The sequence below is a fragment of the Mesocricetus auratus genome, unplaced genomic scaffold (genome assembly GCF_017639785.1).
Source record: "Mesocricetus auratus isolate SY011 unplaced genomic scaffold, BCM_Maur_2.0 Super-Scaffold_100008, whole genome shotgun sequence".
Classification (NCBI taxonomy): Eukaryota; Metazoa; Chordata; class Mammalia; order Rodentia; family Cricetidae; genus Mesocricetus; species Mesocricetus auratus.
The window spans coordinates 73,360,577-73,382,445 of record NW_024429192.1 but is presented as its reverse complement, the minus strand read 5'-3'; the positions used below and the strand labels follow the sequence as shown (position 1 = coordinate 73,382,445).

General features: G+C 50.2%; 1 protein-coding gene across 1 annotated transcript; it reads left to right on the top strand.

Annotated features, from left to right (window-relative positions):
* Nucleotides 1–2,625: 2,625 nt before the first annotated feature.
* On the top strand, nucleotides 2,626–5,866 carry Slc25a1 (solute carrier family 25 member 1). The gene is made up of 9 exons (XM_005077529.4): nucleotides 2,626–2,827; nucleotides 3,141–3,248; nucleotides 3,327–3,426; nucleotides 3,501–3,639; nucleotides 4,264–4,348; nucleotides 4,448–4,552; nucleotides 4,691–4,806; nucleotides 4,889–4,962; nucleotides 5,148–5,866. Exons 1-9 carry the CDS (start codon nucleotides 2,734–2,736, stop codon nucleotides 5,260–5,262), a joined length of 936 nt encoding a protein of 311 aa, XP_005077586.1. The 5' UTR covers nucleotides 2,626–2,733; the 3' UTR covers nucleotides 5,263–5,866.
* The last annotated feature ends 16,003 nt before the right edge of the window (nucleotides 5,867–21,869 follow it).

The window sequence follows — 21,869 nt, the reverse complement described above, 5'->3', positions numbered from 1 at the left end:
ACCATCTCAGGAGCACTTTCTAACCCATTGCTGAGCACCAGGACTATGTCAAGGCATGTGTGCTGCAAGGTCACACCCCGAGGCTTTGTACTGTAATTCGAAGGCAGGGAAACTGCCCTTGTTGGTGTGAACTAGAAAATAAACGGGTCTGTAGGACTAGTGCTCCTCAGCCTGCAAAGGCAGTCATGGCTGGCAGCTGCCTACAGCACCTCCAGAAGCCAATGTCCTTAGCCAGGGCCCCCACAGAAGCCAATAAAGGGCCATACCCTGTTACAGTAAAGTGTCCCATACACACAGCATGCCCTGGTCACAGGGCATGAGCTTCCAGGAGACACAGACTGGTTAAATTTACACGAGTCCTTAATTACCCACGATCAGGGACAGCAAGCCACGTTCCCTGTAGTAGCAGCCCTCCATTGGAGATCGGCTTCTCTTTTCCCCTGAAGTGCCAACCTATGGGTAACCATAAGCAGAGGCCAATTTCATGAATTATAAGTGTGGTCTGAATCTCTCTTGGCAGTGAGACCTATGGGTGTAGCATGAGAGGACTCAGGGCTCAACAAGATCTCAGAGATGTAAATACATATGTCCTCAGCTTTCCTTCTTCTGGAGGTTCCGGCCTTCAAGCCCCTTCCTCCGTGGTTACCTAGAGCTCCAGACCATGTGCTCTCATCTCTTGCAAACAGACACACTCAGTGCGCAAGAGACCGAGCAAGCAAGAGGAGCATGTGGAGAGCTCGTGAGAGCTGCATTTCGCTCTTATGCGTGCTAGTTTTGGCAGGTGGCAGGCACCCTGGAGTAGAGAGGGACAAAGGTAACTCATGGTGCCCTGCCCTGGCTGGGTTTCAGATGGGTGGGTGGAGGTGGGAAGGATCCAGGGGTGACCAGGCTTGGCACTCAGTGTGTCAAGAAACTGGCACAGCCAGCATTCTCCTTACCTCTGTTCCCAGCTGTAGACTACTGCTAAGACCCACCAGGCTCTGGGAGAACTCTTTTCTCATGTGTGCTAGGAAGGACTTTACACCGATAACCCATCTGGGATTGCATGAAACAGACTGCAAAGGCTGTTGGATCCTGAGTACACTAATGTAGTGCTAACACAGGTGGGGGAGGGGTGTACTGTAGTGCTAACAGGTGGGGGAGGAGTGTACTGTAATGCTAGCACAGGTGGGGGAGGGGTGTAATGTAATGCTAACAGGTGGGGGAGGGGTGTACTGTAGTGCTAACATAGGTAGGGAGGAGTATACTGTAGTGCTAACGTGGCTGGCATACTGGCCTTCACCAGCTATCGCCCACCTGAGCTAAATGTCCAGTTCGAGGTCCAGCTTAACTTCTAGCCTAGCCAGACTCCTACTGCCTACCAACAGCAACCCCAATGCTCTTTGCCTCCATCTGCTGGCCCTATCCATGACTTAGGCTCTGGTGAGTGGAACTGATCCTGTTCCTTCAGTCCACTGACTACTCAAGGGCATCCAGGCCAAAACTCTATTCCAAAAAATAGGCAGCAGGATCTGTGCTGGCTATGAGCTCCTCCCTTTAGAGGCCAGAAGTCAGGCTGGCAGTGGGCTCTGCTCTGCTACCCACCAGCCCTATTGGATTCTCCTACGGATACTCTACTGCTCTGTCTGCATGGAGGAGACTCCTCTGAGTGGTTTGCATGTGTACAGTGTCCACACCCCGCCTTCGGGAAACATGGCATCCCACAACCACAAAGGACTTCAAAAGGGAGGTACAATATCTTGGCAGTTACTTGCTGAAGCCAAGTGACAGCTTCTGAGCCAATCTAGAGCCTGGGGGCGGGGACGGCACTGGCCACTCAAAGGGACTGCTGCCATGAGACAGCAGGGAAGTGGACCCTAGGCCTTGGCATGCAAAGGTTCTGGTCTGCAAAGATTTCTGGGAGTTTCACCCCAAGCTGTCTAGGGCTGCCCCCTCCAGGCGGCTTTGAGGATATGTACAGCAACAAAGACCTCACAAGACTTTCTGCCTCCTGCCGACCATGAATACTAAAACATGTTTATCAGAGCAAAGCAGCTCTGCCTGGTGATTGTGTGGGTAGGAGGGACAAAGGCCAACTTAATAGGCCCTTCAGCCATTAAAGATCTGCTAGAACCAGAGAGAAACGGGAACCTGCCTAGAAGAATTCTGTTTCTGAACGGATCCGGGAGCGGCGGAGTGATCATCGTCTGCCCTGTAGGGAGCACGAAAGCCAAGCTCTGTGACTGCAATGTGTCCAGAAGGCTGGCCTCACGCGACAGGGGAGAATGTGTCCCTACCGCCTCCGCGATCTCGGGGACTCCTGTCACTCGAGGTCCACCTTAGCCCCACGGAGCACTCCAGGAGCACATGTCTCCACTCCAGGAGTTACAGAAACTGCACCTTGACCCACTGCTACCCGCCTTGGCTCAGCACCGCTGTCCGGAGACCACGCCCCCGGCCTCGGGTTCTCCGTTTGCCCGCGACCCGGCATCGGCCATTGGCTGCTCTTCGCTCTCCGCCCCGACGCGAGCCTCAGCGCACCCCGCCCCAGCCTCAGTTTCCCGGCTGGCAAGGGGCGGGACGTGGGCGGGGCTCAGCTCAGGCCACGCGGGGCGGAGCCCGGGAGCTGACGTGACCGCCCCGCCTCCAGAACCAGAACCGGTCGCCGTGTCTGCAGCCTCGGGCCCCGCCGAGTGCCCGGCAGCGGAGGCTCGGACCCGAGGTTGACGCCGGGCGCCCCTCCCCCTGCCCGCCATGGCTGCGCCCCGCGAGCCCCGCGCTCTGACGGCCGCCGCGCCCGGGTCCGGGAAGGCCAAGCTGACGCACCCCGGGAAGGCAATCCTGGCAGGTGGGCCACTCCGAACCCCAACTCGGAGCCGCCTGTCCGACCGCGCTTCCGGGTGGGCCAGGGACGCCCAGGCCCCGCCCAACTTCCGGAGGGGCGGAGGTGTGGGGTGCGCGACCCGGGCCCCTAGCCCACGCGCCGGCTCCTCCTGGGAGTCTCTAGAGCATTCCAGGTGGAGACCACCGGGTGGGGGCGTGGGTGCTGTCCCGCAGCGAGCCGCGACGCGAGCAAAGTCCGGGCGGGGGAGGGGCCGCGCGGCGGCGGCTGGGTCCACCGGGCAAGGGTGTCCCCAGCCCCGGGCGTTCGGTCCCTGCAGGCGGCCTGGCGGGAGGCATAGAAATCTGCATCACCTTCCCTACCGAGTACGTGAAGACGCAGTTGCAGCTAGATGAACGCGCGCACCCACCGCGGTACCGGGGCATCGGTGAGGCGGGGCGGCCGCGGGGCGGCGTGGGGGGCACCGCGGGCGGAGGAGCCAAGGTCCTGACCGCACCTCCCGTAGGGGACTGCGTGAGGCAGACTGTCCGCAGCCATGGCGTCCTGGGCCTGTACCGCGGCCTCAGCTCCCTGCTCTACGGCTCCATCCCCAAAGCAGCTGTCAGGTGAGTCTCCGCTCTGCCTGAGCGACCCCCAAGGGAGTGGCCTCAGCGGCCCTCTCACCTGCCGCCCTCTTTAGGTTCGGGATGTTTGAGTTCCTAAGCAACCACATGCGGGATGCCCAGGGTCGGCTCGACAGCAGGAGAGGGCTGTTGTGTGGTCTGGGCGCTGGCGTGGCAGAAGCAGTGGTGGTCGTGTGTCCCATGGAGACTATCAAGGTGAGAAATTGAGGGGCTAGCCAGGGTGTCTGTGAGGCTCATGGGGTACCTACCCAGGCTTTAAGGACCATGCACCCTAGGGAAACTGTCAAGGTGGGAATGATCCCACACATACACACTAGGTTCGTGGTGAGCATCTTAGGAGGAGTGGCAGAAAGTTCCTGTGGAGGCTGCCCACCTATAACAAAAACACAAGTAAAGTCTTGTGTTAGTGTTTCGGGGACCGGGTTTCTCTGTGTAACATCCTGCTGTCCTGCAACTCACTTTGTAGGTCAGACTGGCCTTGAATTCACAGAGATCCACCTGCCTCTGCCTCCTGAGTGCTGGGATTGAAGGTGTGTACCACCAGGCCCGGCTGAGCAGTCTTTAAAGCTACTTTTATAGATAGAAAACCTAACATAACTCACTGTGTAGAAAATAGCAATTGATGCTGGCTGCCCTTCGACCTGAGGAACCCTCTGAGTCTTGAGGTTTGTGTGTAGTGGGATTCCAGAACAGCCTGGGGAAGCATTTCATGCAGAAGAGCTGGGCGTCCCCAGCCTCGGCCTGACCCTGGTACCCTGGGTCTGCTAGCTAAAGTTCAGATGTGGCCAGGGGTCAGCAACTGTGCTTGCTTCCTTTCAGGTGAAGTTCATCCATGACCAAACTTCCCCCAACCCCAAGTACCGGGGATTTTTCCACGGGGTTCGGGAGATTGTTCGGGAACAAGGTAAGCTTCGGAGAGTCAAAACTTACTTGAGTGCCCCCACACTTGCCCACAGGTGGGACCTAGAAGGCCCCAGCTTGACTCATATCTGCCTGCCCCCAGGGCTAAAGGGGACATACCAAGGCCTCACAGCTACTGTACTGAAGCAGGGCTCAAACCAAGCCATCCGATTCTTCGTTATGACCTCACTTCGCAACTGGTACCGAGGTACACCTGTGGTCCAGAGACCCATTCCAAGCCCTGAAGGCTCGCTTGTTCCTTTGGACTGGACGGGGAGGGGTGTTTTCTAGCCTTCAAAGCTCCCCTCTGGCTTACCCCAGCATTCTGACTACTACTCACATCTAGGAGAGAACCCCAACAAGCCCATGAACCCATTGATCACTGGGGTCTTTGGAGCCATTGCGGGTGCAGCCAGTGTCTTTGGGAACACACCTCTGGATGTGATCAAGACTAGGATGCAGGTAGGGATGGAGGGCTGAAAAGGTGGGGACAGGAGCCCCAGACAGGATAGCAACTAAGCACTCTGACCCTGGTGTCCTACAGGGCCTGGAGGCACACAAATACAGGAACACGTTGGACTGTGCCTTGCAGATCCTGAAGAATGAGGGGCCCAAGGCGTGAGTAGCATAGAGCAGTGCTCTTGCCCCATTCCAGGCCCTCTCTGGCTTCTGTCACGCCTAGGCTGTATTCTCCCGTCCTCCCAGTGTCTGGAGGGTGCCCTTTCCAGGGTGCTATTTACCTGCTTTTCCTGCCCACGTGTTCCTCCCTCAGTTGCTCACCTCAGACCCTCTGCTCTACCCAGATTCTACAAGGGCACTGTTCCCCGGCTGGGCCGAGTCTGCCTAGATGTGGCCATCGTGTTCATCATCTACGATGAAGTGGTGAAGCTGCTCAATAAAGTTTGGAAGACAGACTAACCCTGGAGGATGCCGCGGGGTGTCCCAGCTCCTCCAGACCGCACCCCTGCCATCCTCTCTTAGGATTCCAGTGCAGTAGTGCCAAAAGGCCCTTCCCCTTGTCCCTCAAGTTCTGTGGCCTGGTCTGCTCATGGTGACCACCGTGTGTTCCATAGTCCTCTGTCTGTTGCGTGGTCTGTGTGTGACACCACTACTGTGTCCGTGTCCAGCCTGACCATGGCTGGGTGTCTCTCTGGCTTGTGAATATGTGCTCACGTCTCCATTGCTTGCTTGTGAGCCATGTGCCTGTTTCATGTTCTGTGTCATGTGACCCTGTGCCCCATTTCCTGGGGTGCCTGTGTGCCCTGGTCCATGGCCTTGGAGCCATGGTCAGGTCACAGTCCGGTGCCTTCCACCCCCAATGGCAGGGACTCTCTGCCCTGGCCTACCACAGCTGCCTCCGGGCCTCGGCCTGGCTTCACCGCATTCCAGGGGCTATATGCCCCCCTGCTTCTCCCGCCATTGGCCTTAAATGGCCCTCGGGCCCTCCCTCTGCCCGGGACAGGGTGGCACCTGCCACTCTCAGGACCACCCTGCCAAGGAGAATAAACCGGATCCTGTCGCACTCTCCTGTCCATCCCTTTGTAGCTGGGGGGCATTGGTGACAGCCTCCCCTCCAGCTGAAGACACTGCAGTAGACAGATCGATAGGAAAGCCCGGCAACCCCTAGTGACAGCACCTTTACAAGGCCCAGCTTGGAACCAAAAGGGATTTATGCTATTTCTGACTTTCCTTATAGGGCAAGTGACGGTCCTGATGTCCACAGAAGGGTGTGCCAACAAGGTCCTCAGTGGGCTGGCAGGCAGAAGTGGACAGGATAGAGGGCTGCCACGAGGTAATGCTCCCAGGGTTATAGGACTTCCTGATCTGTTAACCTGTGGCATGGCCAACCTGTTATTATTTTTTTAATCTGAACTGATTTTGCAGGGAGAGAATACTAGGAAGTGCTTGGGGCTGAGTCGTGGAGATACTTATCCTGTGTCGCTTAAGATTATAAGCAGCAGAAGTGATAGGGAGGGCTTATCCCAGTGGAAGAGCTAGCTGTCCAAGCAGGAATAGGGAACATCTTTGTGCCTCCATCCCTGCCCCTAAACATCTGGGGTATTCCCTGGCTGAAGGCCCCCTGCCTCAGCCCAGGCACAGTCTGAGGCTGGACACTAGCTAAGCCTGAGCACTGTGACTCTGACTGCTTCTGCCAGAACCATGGACCAAGAGGAGGAACTCAATGGGCGGGACATGGCCAACGGGTACTCTCAACTATTGGGACGGAGGCAGCTTCTTCCTGCCTGAAAGCTGCGGGTGGGAGATGGTGGTCACGAGCCTTGTCCAGCCCTGGACAAAAACCATTTTGACAAGAAGCTTTCCTGTAGGCCTGGACCTTTGGGGAAGACTGGCAGACTCTGGAAGCCTTGGGCAGGCTGTGATCTCCGTGTTCACAGATGTCCCCGTCCTCAACAGAGAAAGCCCCTACCCCAGCCTACTCTACTTGCTCTGATACCACAGCTAGGACCCCACAGACAGGCTTCCTGTCCTTGAGACCCAGGCCATTCACTTTCAACCCCACCTTGGCTGGATAGTAAAATCGTACTGGCTTCCTTGGAGTCATGCTCTGCTCCTCCCTCCCCCACTTTCTACATAACCTTGGGCAAGTCACCTAACCTCATGTCCCTAGTCTGAGAAACGGGGTTAAGAGATTCCACCCCATTGGTTGGCATGTCTGAAGTATACCTGTAGGGAGGAAACTTGGCAGCTGGCAGCCTCACAAGGGTTGCAGGAAGTGGCTTACAGTCTCCCCCAGGTCCTTGATGCTTCTGAGAAAGGTAAAGCCCCGCTGCTGCCCAGAAGGAGTACGTTTGCCCACCTACTGCCACAGGGATGCCACCACTCATTGTACTTACTAGGGGCCCAGGCCCTTCATACCAAGGGCCCATGTCTATACTGGGCGTCAAGCAGACTGGGTCTAATTTCTCCAGGGATTAAATACATCTGGCCTGGTGGACCCACACCATAGGCTCCATCATATGGCAAGTCTTACAGTAGTGGCTGAGTCTGGAGAGGAGGAAGGGGTGTCTGTAGGAACCTATTCAAAACCTCTGAAAAGTTGGGAAGCTAACCATTTGGGAGAGGAAGGTAGGGGTCTGTGAGCCAAGTGCATTCAACCAGGAAGGCTGCAGAGACAGATCGCAGGTGACACAGATCAGGCCTCTAGACTGGAACTATCTATCCAGATAGCAGTAAGAAGCAGAGAGATCTGTAGGTCTTTGATCAAGATGTTATGCAGAACAAACCCAACGTCCAGACTGGGACTCTACCTCTTCTTAAAAACCCACAGGCAGGCTAGGCAGTGGTGGTGCACATCATTGATCCCGGCAGAGGCAGGCGGATCTCTTGTGAGTTCAAGGCCAGCCTAGTCTATAAAGCTACACAGAGAAACCCTGTCTCAAAAAAAAAAAAAAAAGTTGGAAAGACTCCCAAGAGGTGATGAAATTGGCACACAACTCTCAGAATTGTGCCATGAGGAACAAAAGCCCCAGAGTGAGGACAGGTCTTAGTCAACCCCACAGATGGACAGAGGACCCGGAGCAGATGTCCTCTGCCCCACTCTGAACTGTGAGGCTCCTTTTACAGCTATGTAGGTAACCCCTGGGATTTTCTGTACCTGTGTAGGTGACAAGTGGCAACAAAAAGCCACATTGGGGGGTGTGAAGGGTGTTCCTGCTGCTTTTTTAAACTAAGGATGGGACCCAGAGACCCAAAAAGGCTAAGCCTGCATTTCATACAGTCTACCTGAACCATGCCCCCAGCCCAGAGACTGTCTTATTTTAAGCAAATAAAAGAACTCTGCTTTCAGCCGGGCGGTGGTGGCGCACGCCTTTAATCCCAGCACTCGGGAGGCAGAGGCAGGCGGATCTCTGTGAGTTCGAGGCTGGGCTGGACCGATAGCCTCCAAAACAATACAGAGAAACCCTGTCTCGAAAAACCAAAAAAAAAAAAAAAAAAAAAAAAAAAAAGAACTCTGCTTTCACGTTGTATCCCTCCCAGCACTCAGAAAACAGTCTAAGTTTTCAATATTTTAATTTCCCGTTTCACGGATTCCTGGACTTGTAAACTTATAGGTACGAGGCACAGAGTTAAGAGTCTGAGTAATTCCTAGCTTCCTCAAGATCTGGGACCACCAGGTCCTGGATATACCTAAGACTTGGGGTGGAGATGTGTGCACAGAGGAGGGTTAGCCTAAAACGATAATGGAGAAAGCATTGGAGAGTGTGGCCCTGAAAACTTCCCTCCTCACACTCTCTCCCAGCAAATACCTGAGAGCATTCCCCTTCTGGTATGGCAAGCCCTGAGTCCCCAGCATGGCCTTTAACACGGTTATCTTATTTGTCTTCTCTGTAGCGACCAGCCATTTCTATCCGCCACACTTCACCCCCCACTGGCGACGCTTAATCTGGAAGTTGCTACCTATATACCCTATACTTCAAAGGCATTGCCTTAGTGACCCCAGGGGACAAATCACCTCACTCCTTTGGTCCCCAGGTCTGCTGAAATGCCTACCTCATTAGCCTCAATACCAGAGGAGCGCAGCCTCCTAACGCTCCCGGGCGGTTTTCAGACACTGACTAGAAAGGAGTAGCCCAGGCTCTCGGGCCAGCCAGCACAAAGGCCCGCCCAGACCTACACAAGCTGGCCGCGCGCCGGGCCCTCTCCACCACTGCAGCGCCTTAAGTCACCGGCTCTCCCGGGACTCTAATAGGAAAAATATACAACGCTTGCGACCATGACCCAAAAGCTGGTCCGGACGGACAGAACAGAACACAAGAGAGGTTTTGTGCCCGCCTCGACATGCGGCCTCAGAGGGCATAGTCGAGCTTGTGCACGAGCGAGGCTTCCCAGAGTTCACTTCTGGAGGAATAGTTAGTTCTCCAAGGCCTCGGGAACAAGGGAGTAAAAGAGACGGCCTCGGAGACAGACAGCCTTTATCCGGAGCCGCAGCAAGTCCTCGCTATGCCTCGCGGCGCTTTCTGATGACGTCACGAGACGCACCGGTAGCCGGAGGCCGTGCGCGCACTCTGCTGGCGGCTGCAGGAATTACACCCGTGTATCTGACTCCCAAGAGGTGATGAAATTTGCACACAATTCTCAGAATTGTGCCAGGAGGAACAATAGCCCCAGAGTGAGGACAAGTCTTAGTCAACACCACAGATGGACAGAGGACTCCGAGCAGATGTCCTCTGCCCCACTCTGAACCCTGTGAGGCTCCTTTTACAGCTATGTAGGTACCCCTGCTGCTTCGGTCTGGGCTTAGGCTGCCTGTCTGACCCGGTGGGTACTCCTGGGTCTTGTATTTTCCCGAGCTTGCTTGCACGACCCAGTACACTAGCCAGCTCAGCCGCCACAGTCCACTCTCCGGAGTGTGATGTCGCCCCCTCAGTTTGAAGGGACTCTCCACCGCAAGTCCCAGGGTTCCACACTCTGTGATTCCTTCCTTCTGGACGCTTCCTGGCTCTCCATCTTTGCCCTGTGGTTCTAACTGCCCATGAGATCCTGTGTAACGTATGTGTATAGGTCAGGAGCCTAATCCTCTTTACAGAAATACCCTCTCACCTGTTTGCCTTCCCCTGACCTCAAACACAGATGACAACGTTGTTCTTCCCCTGGGTCCCCTCTACAAAGGCTAGGAGGGGAAATCATTGGTCATTACCAAATGAAGGGAGGAAGAACAACATATCGTTGCCTTCCCCTAGATCTTAGTGGTCCAATTCTGGTTGGGACACAGGTTGAGAACAAAGAGACTCCACTTATTTCTTGTGGGGGCCTCCGCATCCTTGTACCTAGCTAGCTCCAGTCCAGCCACTTATTGCAACTGTGGGTTTATCAAAGGCACGATGTTTGTATTTCCATGGAGGAAATCAGGTGCAGACATGTCTCTGAGTGCCCTGCTCAGGGCCCTGTCAGTAGCTGAGGGAGGGAGCTGCAGCAATGCGTACAGGCTGCACTGCTGGACCTGCTACATGCTTGTCCTGGCCTGGCCCTGCCTCCTATGATCATTGATCAGATGAGAACACCACCAAGGACCTGAGATCAGAAATCGGTAGCCAGCAAAGCCTCACCCTACTCCACCTAAAGAGAAGGGACTGAAGGTAAAGGGGAGAGGAAGAAGGTGATGTCACATCAGCCTTGTCAGAGAGTCAGTCAACAAATGTGATTCATGGTTCTTCCTTGGAAAGCGATCACAAGGGAAAAATTGGGGATGGAGGGGGCTGCAATCGATGGTTTCTATTTGTCTCGGCATCTTTCCAGCTTGCAGCCTGCTTCCCGATCCTGCACGATGGGAAGTATGTGCACCTTCTGGAGGAACCCAAACTAGGAGGACTGGAGTCTCACCATGGCATGGGTTCATAAAGGGGTAAGGAATTCCTTCCTTTTGCCTGGGACAGAAAGGACAGAGGCTGTGTGTATGCTGTATTGCCTGGTGGTCCACAAAGAAGGATAACAGTGAACCAAAGCCAGGCTTCATGCTCGGCTGCTGCCCAAATCCACTCATCTGGCACTTTGGGATCTTCCAAGGATCCCAAAGGATCCTCCAAGTATCTTCCTCTACCTCTGCCTCTGAACACGGGACTTCTGGGGAAACTGAGACCCAGGTCTCTCCAACTCATGAATGTTCCCTGCTTGTGACAATTGAGCGGCCAAAGCAGATTAACCTGGGTGTTAATCCCCTCTAATGGTTTCAGAATCCTCGGTGCGAGGCGCTAAGCCGGCCTTTCTCCGCGGCCTGCTGAAGCCCTTCCCGAAGCTTCGCCTGCAGCCGCGCCGATGCTATCTCGGCCCCGCCTGGCAGCGAACCCGCGCTAATCCCCGGTGCTCGCTTTCTTCCCCTGCCTGCCTGAGATGGGGCCGATTGGCGTTTGATTACCGCGCTATCGAGGACCCTTTGTGCAATCGGCCCCAAATCCCCTAATTCCGTGATAAAGGAGGCATTAGCAAGCGTTTGCTGTAGAAAAGGCACTGGCATGAAAGAATGCAATCAGGGGAATCCTGATGGCCTGGCCCAAGTCTGCTAGCGAGTGAGGACAGCAAGGGGAGGGGCCGCCTCTGTCCTACAGGACAGGGGAGGGGCGGCCCGGCAAAGCACATCCTGGGTCCTGGCGTCTTCTGACATTTACAATCCATCCTTCCCGACACTTGGGCTGCAAGAGGTTCACTCCACCTCCAGCCTCACATCGCACTTTGAGGACCTTCGGCTTTGGCTATATCTGCCCTGTCTGCTCAACCTCTGAATGTCGGGAGTCTGTCCATGCTTGTTGAATCCTCTCATCTGTCCTTCTCTTTGATCAGGGACACTGCTGGAAACAGCATGCTGTCTTCAGACTGGGAAAAGTGCCAGACAGGAGCTGTTAGAATTGCCCCTCTAGAGGAGTAGTGAGGACAGTGGTGGCAAGCCTAGCGTTCCAGGAAGGGGCCTCTGTAAAGGTCACCAGAGCCCCCAAGACTGGGCTTCACAGAGCCAGGCTAGTCTTGAGGCACTGGCCATGGCTTGGGCAGCTGAGAGTGGAGAATAAGCAGTTGATAGAGAGATGTAGAATGCTGGACCACTCGTGTTGGGGGTTCAAAGCAAGGGAGCCCCAGAATGGGATTTGTGTGAATAGAATCGTGGAGCAGGGTTAGGAGAGGAAAGTGGCTGGAAGTGAGTTGGGAAGCTATGCCTGGGCTGGCATTTTGGTTCATGCCTCTATTCCTATACTTGAGAGGTGCAGGCTGGAGAATCCAGAAGGTCATCAAGCTACATAGTGACTTTAAGACCAAGTTAGTCTATATAAGACGCTGTCTCAAAAACAAAATAAAGCTAAGCAAAGAAAGAAAAAAGTCTTTCATCAAAGCAAAGGGTAGATGGCACAGACTCCTCAAACAGCACTGAGAGGTCAGTGCCAAGAAGGACTAGGCAAGATGGGAGGAGGGCAAGGAGGAGCGGTCGCAGGGTTGAGGCTTTTTGGTAGCTCTAGAAATAGGCAAAATTTTCCAAGACATCCAGGTGGGTTGGAGGGTTCTTCCCCTGGGTAGACAAGGGTGCACTCCCAAGGTGAGCATGGGTTGGCGTGTTAATTTACTGAAGTGTGTAAAAGAAAAAGCAGGCCATGCCAAGGAGCAAGTTACTAGATGTGGACTCTGGCTTTGTCCAGAGTGGCCTTATCTGTCCTCTAGCTGATGAGGGTGGCTGCTTACCTTAGTCATTACCTGGATAGCAGAGCCACCCAGACACTGAACAGAGCTCTGCTATGACTCTTTAGACCCCAAAGGCTGGTCCTGACTTCAAGGTGGGTCAAAGGTGAAGTCCCAAAACCTCTATCTGGAAACTGGGCCTGGGCCTGCCTTCTGCTTAGTTTTCTTCCTCCTCTGTCCTTTCAGCTGGTCCTATTCTGCCTCCAAGGTGAACAACCAATCCAGTCAGTGTTCTTAGATCAAGGAAACTTCCTGAGAAGACAGGACACTGAACACTAAAAGAGGCAGAATCTGGGTGAACGAGGGTGCTTAGTGCTCCTGTGTTTGCATGTCCCTCAAAGAGGCATAGCAAAGTCCTAACCCAATTGCAAAATTGCAATTAATTAAGATTAATTAGGATGAGGTCCTGCTGGACATCCTAAGTGCTCTACCACTGAGATGTACCCTGTTTATGTTCCTCCCCCCCCCGTGTGTGTGTGTGTGTGTGTGTGTGTGTGTGTGTGTGTGTGTGTGTGTGTGTGTGTGTTCAGTTTTTCTCTTCCCTTTCTTGAGACATGCTCTCATATAGCTGACACTGGCCTTGAATTCCTGATCCTCCTGTCTCCACCTCCTAAATATGTTGAGATGCACCACAATGCCCAACCTACCCAGCTTGCAAGATCTCTTTTATGCCAGGATAACCATGAAATAAGGTATTACAATTCTTCCTTTACATTGCTTTTCATGTTTTCCCATCTGTTTAGCATTTCTTTTGCCTGGAAAGAACTAAGTTCAACCAATATCATTTATTTTCAGCACAAAGACCTCCTTTTGGTTTTTCTTGAAGTTCAGGGCTGAAAACAGCAGGCAATTTTAGTTTTGTACATCTAAGGGGCCTTTGTTCCATGCCTAATCAGAAAGAATCTCTTTTGCTGTTAATGGACTTCTGGGTATGTGTAGTTTCCCAACCAAAACACATTAAAGATATTATTCCACTGGGGATGACCGCCACCATTTTTATTTTTTGTTTGTTTTCAGACAGGATCTCATGTCTCCCAGACTGACCTTGAAGAGATGATGTAATAGGATGATCTTGAGGCCCTCCTTGGTCCTCTGCCCCACATCTCCCACATGCTGGGATCACAAGCTTGTACCATCATCCCTTCCCTCAATCATCTTCGATGAAAAGTTAGCTAATATCTGTATCTTCTAGATTTATTTTACTTGCTGGGGTGTTTTGTCATGTTTTTGTTGTTGTGGTTGTTTTATTTTTACCTTGATTGAGGTATGGTGATATTGGCAAACATAGCAAATGTGAATGAGTTTAGACCGTTATTTCTAAAATATTATTTCTACTCTGTAGTGGGCTAAATAATATCCCCTCAAGGATGTCTCTATCCAAATAGCCAGAACTCGTGAATATGTTGCCCTCCTCAGCAAATGGGATTAAACTGAGGACTTGGAGACAGGGGCTGTCCCTGAGATTTTCCAGAGTTCATCATAGTCACAATGACTCTAACAAAAATAGTGGTGAAAAATCAAAAGGAGGTACCTGTGAGAAAGACCCATTCCAGTATTGTGGGATTTGCTGATGATGGGAAGAGGACGCAAGCCACAGGCCATGGGTGATTTCTAGAAGCTTGAAGAGTTCAGGAAAGCTAGGCATGGTGGCACACATTTGGAATCCCAGCTCTTGGACTGAGGCAGGAGGACTGCTTTGAGTTTGAGGCCAACTTAGGTCTACATAGCAAGGGTCAACAACAAAAACTAAAAATAAAAGAGCAAAGGACCATGTTTTAAAGAAACTCCAGAACAAAATACAACTAGTGGACATCTTGATTCAATAAAAGAGACCTGAAAAACATAGCTGCCCATCTGTGATGATTTGATACAACAGCCATGGGAACGAACATCTGTCCTGGTACTCCCTCTGTTCCTTTGGGATTTAAATATAATTACATCATTATTCCTTTCCATCTTCTCCCCCAACCCTTCCAGTGCACCCCCTTGCCCTCTCTCAAATCTGTGGTTCTATTGTTGTTACACACACACACACACACACACACACACACACACACACACACACACACTCCTAAATAAATGAATACAATCTGCTAAGTCTGTATACATTACTTGTATGTGTATGATTTCAGGAATAACCACTTGGTAACTGCCGCGCCCACTGCACAGCCTGTATCCAAGAATGTGGCGAGGGTATTGAGATTGATGACACAGAGACCAGAAGGCTCTTCAAGAAGGCTCTCCTTTATTCCTCCCCTGGCTGGCTATTATATACCCTGACACCAGAGGGGGGGGTCAGAAAGACGCGTATTAGTCTTTGGAAAAAGTCGAGGTCAGGGCATTCCTGTGGGCCAGCCCTTTTCAGGAACTTATTCCCTCGGGCACTGTATTGTTTTTAGTAAACATGTTTTTAGTAAACATTGTCTTACAGCTGGCTGGTCCCAGGCTGATGGGGAAATGGGTCTCTGGCCAAGGTCTGTTGTCCCCACAATTCCCCCTTTTTTATTTTCTAATGAGGCACTCCTGTCTTAGGTCAAGTAGGGTCACCCTCCCTTGTCTGTCCTTGGGGGACCTGGCGACCCCTGTCTTAGGTGGGAGGTCTTTTCCCCACAGGTTGCCTGTCATTGAAGAACCTCATCCTTAAATCATCTGTAACCAGACTTCATGGCTACCGGGATTGCCATGGGCTAAGATGAGCAATACTTGGTTACAGATCTCTTGCCTCTGGAACAAGGCACGTTTGAACTCGGCATAAAGCCAGAATGCCTACCGCCACTGCCACCATTTCCAGGACCCCCATTGACATAGTGCCTCTCAATCGCCATACCCATCCCCCGATCTGGGCCATAGCATTCTACCAGCCTTCCTCTGTTACAAGGGTAACCCTCATGTGATTTACAATTACAATTTGATGGTCAAAACAGTGATAAAGTTTACAATCGTTCCAAGATCTACTCAGGAAAGCATTTAGAAAGTGTACTTGCACAGATACATTAGGTACAATCATTGATGTCACACATGTAGCATGATAAAAAATATGAACAAAAGGCTTGTTGCACTATCCACAGAGCACCAATTTGTTCCTGTGATGCAGTTTGTTGATTTGATGTCAGCAGCCTCAGCTGAATATGCGACTTGAGCCAAAGTCTTCTTTTTGTTGCATTAGGGCAAGTTGCATTTCTCCAGAAAAATACACTGGCATAGGTGTGATTCCAGAAACAGGAACCACCAAGGCTGATATTTCAAGTGACCATGCCCTGTTCAAATACTGAAAAGGGGCTTTTACCACTCATCACAGTCCATACCAATGTCCAAATGTTTTAAATAGGTCCCTTTTTCCCCAAAGGGAAAAACTGGCAAAATGAATTATGTTGTTTCAAGGTGTATCAAGGGCAGACTGTTAATCTCCAGTTCTCTGTTGGCTTTGAGATGAAAACTCATGGGTCCAGGAGGTTGATACAGCAGGCCTGTTGAGAAACTGGAAATCTCGAACAGACTGTTTTCTTTCTTTCTCGGGCTGTAGATTCGATGACATCCAGGATCAGGAACACTGATTTAAGAGATCTCACTCAAACTGGCTTAGGTAGGCTACCATGATCTCAGGTCCAGTTTTTCTCTGCTCCATGCATCTCACCAAATGTTCTGACAGCTGCCGAAGCTTTATTCTTTTCCTGAAAGAAAACACAAACATGCCCTCGACCCCAAATTAGGGTCTTCTCCACTGTCTAGTGCATGGATGTCTCCATTTGACCTGAGCAATAGTTGCTCAAGTTCCATCATGCCAGAATCTGTCTGAAGCAGATTGCTCACTGGCATTCACATTTTAAAAATTTTTAAATGAGGAGTGTATTATTTGATGAATCATGTGGGAACTGGGGACATTACTCCCCCTTTTTTATTTTCTGAAGTTTGAACTGTTGAAGCTGGACCATAACAGTAGAAGGATTTGTCTACCCTCCTTAGTTAACTATCTAGGTGAGTTGGGATCACTATCTAGATTATTAGTAGATGCCTTTTAAAAATGACATATCTGTTAGGTATTTCCCAAAAACTTCTGAAAAATCACTCAAAGATTGTTGAAAATTATTAGAAGTCTGTGAGCAGTCTTTCCCAATCTAACCTGTAGAGCTCTCACTAGCTAACAAGGCCTCATTTGCATCTTAACTTTTCTGTTAAGACATTAACCGACTGGCTGGATGTTCCTTTTGGCTATATCTAAAGCAATTTAGGTAGCTTTTTAACTATTTTTGAAGGGATTTAAGTATCCTTTTAATCATATAAGCAGTTCACACTCACGCATTCACAATCACATTTCATATATACCTGTGTGGCCACACCATACATTCAGAACATACATGCATCTTTCAGTCATCCTTTTTCCCTTAATTGAAATCTGTGTAAAAGAACAACTCCAGCCAATCCTTGAACTAAAAAGGTTAAAAAGTCCTGTATGCACCTCATTATTCCTCCATTTGAGCTACAGTCAGGGGGTACAGCCGTACCTACTCCTTGTAACTCTGTAGATGCAAGGTGGAGAGGCCAGGCTATTGGCCAAAAGGTTTTAGAGATGACTCACAAAATTGACCTTAAATGCAAACAAACTTTTTCCATTCCATATATCTTTGTCTTTTCCTTTTTCTTTACTTAATACCAGTACCTCGTGTACTGTTACCATTTTTTTCCCGAGACATGGTTTCTCTGTATTGTTTGGAGGCTGTCCTGGAACTTGCTCTGTAGACCAGGCTGGCCTTGAACTCAAGAGATCTGCCTGCCTCTGCCTCCTGAGCGCTGGGATTAAAGGCGTTCTGGGATTAAGGCGTGTGTGCCACCAACGCCCAGCTATTCACCCATTTTCAATCCATCCTCCAACTGAGGATTTTCCCTCAGGCAAAAGCCTTAAGATTTATACAATCCACCCTCCAACTGTGGGCAATCTCTCAGGTTCCCCCTTCTTTCCCGACGTTTGCGGGCTAAGGCCTGGAGATTTAATCTGGTACCCCTAGCTTGGTACCCCTTTTTAATACATCCTCATAGCCTTACTTGCTGGCCAGCCTTTTAGATCTCCCAGTTCCCTTTTACTTTCCTGACCTCAGTGGATCAGGCGAAAGGCTGGAGATTTTTTATTTTATTTCTTATTTTTATTTTATCCTTTTTTTTCTTCGAGATAGGGTCTTCTCTCTATCATTTTGGAAGCTGTCCTGGAACTTTCTCTATAGACCAGGATGGCCTGGATCCTACCTACCTCTGCCTCTGGAGTGTCTCGATTAAAGGCGTGTGCCACCAACACCCGGCTCTCTGAAGATCATAGCGAACATCCTCCCAATCTGGGACATTTAAGCCTCCCCCAGTAATGAACCATGGACTCTCTCCTTCAATCCATTTTTAAAAGCCTTCCATGGTTTTAGCCTTGATTGTAGTGCCCTGTTCTTCAAGTAACTTTTTTACTTGATACTGTAATTTAAACTTCCAGGGACTATTTCCCATAATTTCTTTTCCTATTTTTCCCCATCCGTCCCTGGCCGGCAAAAGGGACAACCCCGTCCACTTACCTCACTTTCACATCTCGGTGGGACCTCCAATTGCTGCGCCCACTGCATAGCCTGTATCCGAGAATGTGCAGAGGGTGTCGGGATTGATGACACAGAGACTAGTCAACAATGTAAAGAAAACTTTAAACAGGCCCCAAAAGGCTCAAGAAGATTTCCCAAGAAAGGCTTCCCTCCAGAAAAGCTTCTGCTTCCTGTCTTACCCCTGGATGGTTCTGCCCTGACACCAGAGACTATGTTGGGGTGGGTCAGAAGAGGCGGTTAGTCTTTGGAAAAGGTTGAGGTCAGGGCGTTCCCAGGGCACTGTATTGTTTTTAGTAAACATTGTCTTACAGCTGGCTGGTCCCAGGCTGATGGGGAAGTGGATCTCTGGCCAAGGTCTGTTATCCCCACAGGGAACCAGTTTGGGACATCTTCCCTGAGGAAGACTATTTTTGTACCAAGCCTTTTCTTTTGGGCCACTAACCAGCTCTCAAATCATGCCACACAGACTTCTTATTCATTATGAATGCTTGGCCTAGATTAGGTTCATTTCCGGCTAGCTCTTTTAACTTAACTTAACCTGCCTCTCTTCATCTACCTTTTACCTCAGGGATTTTTTGTTTTGTTTTGTTTTGTTTTTGTTTTTACGAGACAGGGTTTCTCTGTATTATTTTGGAGGCTGTCAGTCCAGCCTGGCCTCGAACTCACAGAGATCCGCCTGCCTCTGCCTCCCGGGTGCTGGGATTAAAGGCGTGCGCCACCACCGCCCGGCTACCTCAGGGTTTTTACCTTTCTTCCCTTCTGCATATCTTACTTGCACTGCTTCTGGAGTCTGCCTGGCTGGCGGCTGCCTGGATTCTGCCCTGAGCCTGTCCTCATCTCACCTCCTGCAGCTCTTCTCCTTGCTCTTTTGTTCTTCCCCTGAACCTAGATTTCCCTCCTATTTACTCTCTCTGCCCGCCAGTCCCCCACCCTTTCTCTGCCTAGCCACTGGCCACTCAGCTCTCTATTAGACCAATCAGGTGCCTTAAGCAGGCAAGGTGAAACAAATGCAACACATCTTTACATAACAAAAACACATCCTTACATCATTAAACAAATGCAGCATAAACAAAGGTAGCACATCTTTGCCCATTAAGAGTCCACAACAACCTCTCCCATTATCAGCATTCTTTCATTACCTCAAGCCCCCATGACTTTCCCCTTCCATATTATCATGTCTATCTATTGGTATCGTCCTTGTTCAGGCCTTGTTTAGGCAGCCATGCTGATAAGATTTCATGGGTATATCTTCTCACACATTTTTAAGAGACAAAAATCTCACAGCAAACTTCCTGTTCCCCTGGCTCTTTCGACTTTTCCACCCCCTTTTTTTTTTCGACATAGGGTTTCTCTGCGGCTTTGGAGGCTGTCCTGAAACTCGATCTTGTAGACCAAGCTGGTCTTGAACTCACAGAGATACGCCTGCCTCTGCCTCCCCAATGCTGGGATTAAAGGCGTGCGCCACCAACGCCCAGCACCACCCCCTCTTCTGATATGATCCTAAGCCTTAGGTTGAGAGTTGTGTTATAGAAGAATTGCTTGTTCTTTGCATTTTTGATTGGTTGTGGTTTTATGTAATGTTTCTGTATTTTTCAAGGAAAAGTTTTTTCAATGGTGGGGGGTGTGGCAAGGCCTCTACTTATCTGTGAGTATACAGATAAATATTTAGAATATAGTTAAGGGTTATGTTGATTTAGTAAATGGTAGTTTTAGGTTCTCCTCCAAGATCCATGACTTCACTAGCTCTTTGTAGTTGGTTATTTTTCCAGTATCTACTAGGCATGTTTCCCATATTTTGAGTGACCTTAAGTCCAATTAAAGGGTATGTGTGCCACTATTGCACCCTTAGGGACATTACCCATGCTGGCTGTTGTTTCTGGTGATAGGCATCATAGCTAGGTAAGACTGTTGCTTGCTGTACTCCCCTGGAAGATTGCAGGACACTCTATTGTCATGAAAGCTAGCCACAGGAAGGAGGCTTTCAGATCAGTACAGCTCAGATCCTCTGGATCCTATGTCCAAAGTATATAGTGTCTTCAGCAATAGGGACTTACCTTTAACTTCTGGAACAACCTCCTTGAACAACCTTGACCAACTTCTCAAAAGAGATTTCTTTTTTGGGCAGGGAGGTTTCGAGACAGGGTTTCCCTGTGTGTGTAGTTTTGGAGGCTATCCTGGAACTAGCTCTTGTAGACCAGGCTGGTCTCAAACTCACAGAGATTCACCTGCCTCTGCCTCCCAAGTGCTGGGATTAAAGGTGTGTGCCACCACCGCCTGGCCCAAAAGACATTTCTTATGCTTGGTGCTGGAATTTTGATGAAATTCTCTATGACTCTGTGGGGAGGGAGCATTGCCAGTCCAGATGGGAAATTTTTCATTTAAAATATATATGCATACATAAACTTATATGTTTTATATGTACTTTTAGGTAGATAAGCATGTTTCCTTACCCCTTTTCCAAACACCCTTATGGTTATTCGATTATTCTACCCTCCTCCCTCACTTTTCTGTAATAATCTCTCTCCTCCTAACTAAAACACCCCTGCTGTTTTCCCACTTCTCACTTCACATTACTTTGTACACCGCTATTCCTCTCTCTACTGAAGCCCCACCATGGTCTCTTTTTAGTTTCCTAGCTTCTGCAGCTACCCTAGGTTATATACTCACATCTAAAGATTTGGAGCTAGGAACTTCAGACAATGTTTGTCTTTCTTCATCTAGGTTACCTCACTCAATACAATTCTTTTCTAGTTCCATCCTGCAAATTTCATAATTTCAGTTTTCTTTATAGATGAGTAGTAATTCCATGGTGCATATGTACCATGTCTTCATTATCCACTTGTCCACTGAAAGATGTGGGAACACCAGACCTTGAGCAGAGACCCACTTCCCCTTCTGCCTGGGAGTAGGCAGCTGTAAGACAATGTTTAGTAAAAACATGTTTACTAAAAACGATACAATAAGTTCCTGGCCACTTCCCCTTCTGCCTGGGAGTAGGCAGCTGTAAGACAATGTTTAGTAAAAACATGTTTACTAAAAATGATACAATAAGTTCCTGGGAAAGGCCTTCCCACAGAAACCGCCCTGACCTCGACCTTGTCCAAAGACTAACCGCACCTTCAGAAACCCACACACATCCACCTCTGGTGTCAGAGCAGAACCAGCCAGGGTAGAGGAGGGAGCAGAAGCTTCTCTGGTGGGAGCTTTTCTTAGGAAGTTTTTCTTGAACCTTTTTGGAGCCTGTTTAAAGTTTTCTTTATATCATTGAACGAGTCTCTGTGTTTTCAATACCCGACACCCTCCGCACGTTCTCGGACACAGGCCGCGCAGCAGTCGTGACAATTGGAGGTCCCACTGAGATCGTGAAAGCGAGGTAAGTGGACGGGGTTAAGAAACTATGGGGAATAGTTCCGGGAAGCTAGAATCATTGCAGTATCAACTAAAAAAGTTACTTAAAGAACATGGGACTGCAGTCAAGTCTAAAACCCTAGAAGGCTTTCTAAAATCGATCGAACGAGCCAGTCCATGGTTCATTACTGGGGGAAGCTTAAATATTCCAGATTGGGAGGAGGTTCGCCGTGATCTTCATAGACTTTTACGAAAAGAGGGATCTGAGTCCTTGCCCCCTACGACATTCTCCTTATGGAGATTAGTGAGGGGAGCACTTTTGACAGATAAGGTTCGTCACCGCCAGGTAGTTCAGGACACAAAAGAGGCTTTTTTAGAGTTACAAGAGACTGAGACTCAAGCCTCCTTGAGTTCAGGGGCAGAGAGTGA

Coding starts and splice junctions, on each gene's coding strand:
- Slc25a1 (XM_005077529.4), top strand. CDS start 2,734: ATGGCTGCGCCCCGCGAGCCCCGCGCTCTGACGGCCGCCGCGCCCGGG. Junction 2,828..3,140: donor CGGGAAGGCAATCCTGGCAG/GTGGGCCACTCC, acceptor CGGTCCCTGCAG/GCGGCCTGGCGGGAGGCATA. Junction 4,963..5,147: donor AAGAATGAGGGGCCCAAGGC/GTGAGTAGCATA, acceptor TGCTCTACCCAG/ATTCTACAAGGGCACTGTTC.